General features: G+C 39.9%; 1 protein-coding gene across 1 annotated transcript in view; it reads right to left on the bottom strand.

Annotated features, from left to right (window-relative positions):
- bgnb (biglycan b) overlaps positions 1–4990 on the bottom strand; it is a gene marked incomplete at its 5' end in the record, with an annotated part of 11474 nt that extends 6484 nt beyond the window's left edge. Inside the window, 2 exon segments of the mRNA XM_014017626.1 lie at positions 331–443; positions 4729–4990. Of these exon segments, the coding sequence (XP_013873080.1) occupies positions 331–443; positions 4729–4975 (360 nt within the window).
- Between the last annotated feature and the right edge of the window lie 961 nt (positions 4991–5951).

Genomic DNA, 5951 nt, shown 5'->3' on the forward strand with positions numbered 1-5951 from the left:
CACACACACACACACACACACACACACACACACACACACACACACACACACACACACACACACTCAGTCAAGACCAGTAGTCTGTATGATGACCAAAGACCAGTCCTAATATGGTGGAACTCCATTTTGGGTTTAGTTCAGGACTAGTGTGTTAATTAAGTTTAAGATAGTTTTAGGGTAAGGGTTGTACTGGGGGTAGGTTTAGGAGAATGGGTCATGGTTAGGCTATGGAAAAGACTGGAAATGAATGGAAGTCGGTGAACGGTCTTAGATAGAAATACAAAAATGTGTGTGCTTGTGTGTGTGTGTGTGTGTGTGTGTGTCTCTTACATATAAGTTAGTAAGGCCTCTGAAGTCGTTCTCCTTTAGCTCACTGATGCGGTTGTTCTGCAGGTCCAGGAACTTAGTGTCTGGAGGAATATTCTTTGGCACCTCTGTCAAACCTTCAAACAAGACCAACAAAAACACAGAAGGGAGTCATCACCTATTAAATGCTTCCTTGGGTGACTGTCATCCAACACCATAAAACCAGTTTGTTTTCAAAAGGTAAGCTCTTAGGAAGTCTCAATCAAACACAGACTTTAGAAAATAAATAGCCACACCAATCGCACTCCACTGCCAGTCCTAAATTAGTACTTTGGTGCTACTGAGCTATTATTTTAATGGATGGTGGACATGAACTCAAACATGGAGGTCACACGCAGACATCACAGTAGCATGAGTGAACACAAATTTCTCTTGCAACAGATGGGACAGCCAGATTTTTCCATCTGGCTTTTATTGACAAAAGACACCCAGGATGGGACTTAAATACCATCAGCAAGTCACACATCAAAGGGAGGAAGAGATGGGTGCAACTCTGGCACTTATAAAAAAGTACAAGCTGTCTGTTTTAATGTGTGAGTGGTAAAGCAGTGTTGCATTGAGAATAATGGCTTAATTTGGACCAAAAACAGTCCCTAAAAGGTGGACAAACCAGAAGCAGTAACCTCCGTTTACTTTGAAACATTGTTCATTGAGTTAAATAAATTCATGCATGSTAGCAAAAGACTAAAAGTAGTTGGTGGTCAAATGGAATTCAGAAATGCACCTGCCCTATTACAAAGAAATGACAATCCGCACGCAAACACAACAATCAACCAGTGATCATTAAGTAGACCACGTCACACAGCCACGTGGACGAGTGTCTCAGATGTGGTCGGAAGATGTGTAAGTGGGTACCGACCAGGACAAGCCTCATCTGCTTCAAGGYCATGATGCAACCAGACCCACTGGTGAGAGCTCAGCAGCCGTCCCACTGGTGTGTTTTAAGTCAACCACCAACCACATCTGACCCACCRGACTCTGCCCAGAACTGTCCAGCTTCAGTTTAACTTTAGAAATATGGCTTTGGTGGTGGTGTGCCACACCCTCTGTGTCACCACACAGCACCAAACCATCAGCTGCTCTCTCGCTGGCACTCTATTCAAACCACACCCACGCAATACTGAGAGAGCAGTGGCTTTATCCTGGAAATGATCAAGGCTTCTGAGAGCAAATTAAATCCTTAAAGTGGAGGAGAACGATGGCTGCCATAGTCCTGTCTGGAACTAAATGGGAAATGAATCCCCTAAAGAGATGCTTGGATTTAATGTAGAAAAGCATGACTTTCTGGACTTCAGCTGAATGCCTCTTCTGGATTTGCAAGGAGAACAAAAACAGCAATCATGTTCACCAAACCCTAGCTCAGTTCTTTTTAATAACTGCAGCTAAAGTAGCTCATAATATGTAGGAAAAAGCAAAAGAAAAAATCCTAGAAAACTGTGAAACTGTGACATTTTAGTGTCGTGTCGTTTGGACAAGCGATGTTCATGAAAAGTTGCATGTAGATCCAGCTCAAGCCACCGGACACATGCAAACTTTGTCACCCGGTAAATCTGATGCTGTGATCCAATATGTGAGCTGGTTTGCACAGGGCGGGCGCTAGCCAATTCGGTGTCCTAGGCAAGATTTYAAGCGGTGCCCCTTGTACAATTTTCTGAATCTCACAGATAATTTAAATACATTCACACACCAAACTAAATAATTTTATTTTTGCTATTATATTTTATCTTTAGAAACCAGGTTGTCTGATTAAATATAATAAATTTGAAACAGAATACCAGAAGATTACGTCATACCTGCCAACATCTGCTGACAGCGATGAGTGAGGCACACCTGTTCATGTTAATGAGATTAACTTCCATTATCCTTATTTTGTTTTCTATATTCACACAGATCTCCAGTAATTAGTCTTGACTGCATCATATGATACTTTTATCACAAAATATCCTCTGCGTCATATAACGTCTCATGTAGTAACAAAACAGGCTGAGAAACCCGCAGAACAATTTGCATTCATAAATTGGAGTAACCAGTGTTTATTCTACAGACTAAATCAACTACACTCTAATATAAAGTTTAATTTTTTTCATCCCCATTTGTGGTGCCCCCTAGATGAACAGCACCCTTAGACTTTGCCTGTACTGCCTATGCCATGGGCTGCTCCTGGGTGCAGAGTTGTAAAGTAACTAAGTACAAATACTTTGTTACTGTACTTAAGTAGAAATTTTGGTTACCTGTACTTTATTTGAGTAATTATTTTTCAACACAATTTTTATCTTTACTCAGTAGATTTTTACACAATTATCTGTACTTTCTACTCACTACATTTTAAAAAAAAAAAAAGGTAAGAAGTAGAAAGTTGTTACTCCTATTTTATTCCAAGTGGTTATTACTAAGTACAAATACTTTGTTACTGTACTTAAGTAGAAATTTTGGTTACCTGTACTTTATTTGAGTAATTATTTTTCAACACAATTTTTATCTTTACTCAGTAGATTTTTACACAATTATCTGTACTTTCTACTCACTACATTTAAAAAAAAAAAGGTAAGAAGTAGAAAGTTGTTACTCCTATTTTATTCCAAGTGGTTATTACTAAAAAAATACTATCCTGAAAAATTGTGTCTCCTGAATAGAGTGRATTTAATTGTGGTTGGATGAGAAGAATAAATATATACCATTCTGACACCCTATTAGCTTGTACACAATCCATCACAGCTGCACGCCATTAGAAACATATTTTTTGGAGAAGTCACCTCCCAATAAATGTCATTTTGGAAAATCTGACTGCTTACTTTTACTCAGTACTTTTACTTTTAATACTTAAGTAGATTTTGTGTCAGAAATTTACTTTTGATACTTAAGTACAAAAAATATCATATACTTTAAAACTTTTACTCAAGTAAAATTTTAGAGAAGACTAACTTTTACAAAAGTATTTTTATGATAAGATACTTGTACTTTTACTGAAGTATCACTTTGAGGTACTTTATACAACACTGCCTGGGTGTGCTTGTTTTACTGGTAAGCTTGATTCTCTCAAACCTGTCTTGTTTCTTTATGATTTACTTGTCTTAAAAAAGGAGCGAGCGTTTAGAAAGTTATGCCTACAAATTTTAAGCTAGTAACCTACAAATTCATATGGTACACCTGCACTATATTTTGCAGACATAAACACACTTGACAAAAATGGGGGGGGACTCCCCAAGACCATCGATTAAGTAATTAATTTAACCCTCAAAACCCACAAAACACCATTTTTTTACCCATATCTGCCACAAATCTCAGCACCTCAGACACAAAGTGACAGTACCAGCACCCAATAAAACCCCCAGCTACCCTCAACACAAGCGCTCTACATCATGCTGGGATGTGCGCTGAGAGGAGACAGACGCCACCACCAAAATACATCTGTTCAAAATAAGCACTTGACATCYCGGAAATTATACGCTTCCACATTTACCTCACTGCCGAAAGACTGAGGACAGTAAATACATGGAGCTTGTAAAATGATGATTTGACAAAACCATTATGTCTAAACACAGACATCTTGTAGGAGTTTTATGGCAAGTGGACTGGGGTAACTCTTCAGATCCATAAAGAACAGAAAATTTAGTAGTTTGGTCCTTTGAGATGAGACAAAGACAGCCCTTTATWAGGATTTTAAGTTTCTCTTTTTAAGAGTTTTGAATGGGTATGTGCTGGTCCTGCTCATTTTTTGTCACATTTGACCAATTTTTATTTACAAAAAGGTCATCATGGCAATGAATAATCTTTCATGTTGATCTCAACGCTTTCTTTTAGTAAAAATCACTATTTTATTTGTTTCGTTAGCCCACCTACTCTACCACACACTTTTTTGCCAATTGTTTTTTCTTTCATGTTTCAATGTTACACAGGTCCCTAAAAATATTAATAAAAAGTTCCTCTGAAGACAATCTTCCTGTCTAAAATGACTATTTTTGTGCATAAATATTGTTTCTCCCCCCGCCCTCTCCCACCTCTTTCATTTCTTGCTCCATCTGTCCCACTTTTTCTCCATATTGCATTTTCCCCCTCCCCTCTCCAGTCTTCTCCCACTCAGTAAGTACATACAAAGTCAAGAACACCAAATCCCTCAAAGAGATGCCTTTCCTTGTCATAATACACCAGTTTTGCCCCAGGAGAAAACTTCCCTTTCTCTAGATAACGTAGCTAAATGAAAAGAGGGGGGCTTTCTTTTTTGAGGTTGTGAGGCCCGAGACCCTTGGGCCATGTCCAGCCATTGAAGGAATTTATTTTCTATGTCTGATCCTCACACACCACAGGTTGATAAAGCAGCCCTCAAACCATTGCTTTGTTTTCTTCGCACGCACTCGCACTAACCGAGGTCAGAGCACTGAACGATCCGGAGCTGGCAGTGGCAGCCGAAGGGACACATGGGCACGTCGGGAGTGGGAAGCTCTCCGCTGCCCGAGATCTCTTCCTCGTCCCTCATCATGGCCATCAAGCCGCCGTTCTCCAAACTGTCCAGAGCAAAGTCCCAAAAGCCTCTTTGTTCAAAGGGCAGAGCAGAGGAGGGCGAGACCAGCCGTGTCACGCACAGCAGCAGAAGGGAGCAATGTAGCGACATGTTGGATGTAAACACCTGGGAAAACACAAAGCAGAGAGAGAGAGACACATTTTAGTGCATTTGAATATTCATGTGCTTCAATTAATCCATTATGTTGCCAAAGGCTAAGTTATCTGACTTATTTTAAGTTCACAGCATACAAAGCGAGCACGAGTGAGCAACAGTAAAAGGTTTGGCTCTATAAATGTGCAGAGAATTAAAAGAAATCCAAAGAAAACAGCATACAGATATCTGGATAATAGTTAGCCAACAGCTTTGAGTCACAAACCTTGAAAGCCAAGTTTAGAAATAGCAACGGGAGTTTTTTTTCCTTCTTCTTCTTTTTTTTTTTTTTTTGCATCTAAATGTGCTCAGTTATAATATTTGTGTTGCACATATGAATAACAAAAAAACTGGAGCTTATACATTTACACCAGCAGATATGTTGCAGTGTTACAGTCAAGTATCTGCAAACACTTTGACCCAGTATCTCCAAACTTTGCTATTCCTGCCATGGCTATGTAGTCAGTGTTAGTGGTCAAAAAATATTATGAAATGGTCTGCCTATCCCTAATTACAAGGCCCTACTGTTTATACCACACCTAACTGGGAGGTTGGTGAGGAGAAATGCACTCATTCCCTCGTCACACTTACTAGAAAATGACCCRTTTGAACCACAGCAAAATGTCACTGTCTGCCACCTCCACCCCTGAATTCCCATGAGGCCGAGTCCCGCTTAGCCGGCCAATCAGATAGCAAGGAAGACATCACCTGTATGTTGGAAAAGTTTATAACGGCAAACAGGCTTTGCAACAAAGTCACCATTCACTTGCAGGGGAAATGGACTGTGGAAGTGTTTGTCATGAAGCACAGTCTCCATGATGTCACAGTGTTGGACACGCACACGCACACACACACACACACACACACACACACACACACACACACNCACTCACTAATCAAGGTAGCCAGACATGAGAGCTGGTGTTTGCCAGTT

Source organism: Austrofundulus limnaeus, unplaced genomic scaffold (genome assembly GCF_001266775.1).
Source record: "Austrofundulus limnaeus strain Quisiro unplaced genomic scaffold, Austrofundulus_limnaeus-1.0 Scaffold3, whole genome shotgun sequence".
Classification (NCBI taxonomy): Eukaryota; Metazoa; Chordata; class Actinopteri; order Cyprinodontiformes; family Rivulidae; genus Austrofundulus; species Austrofundulus limnaeus.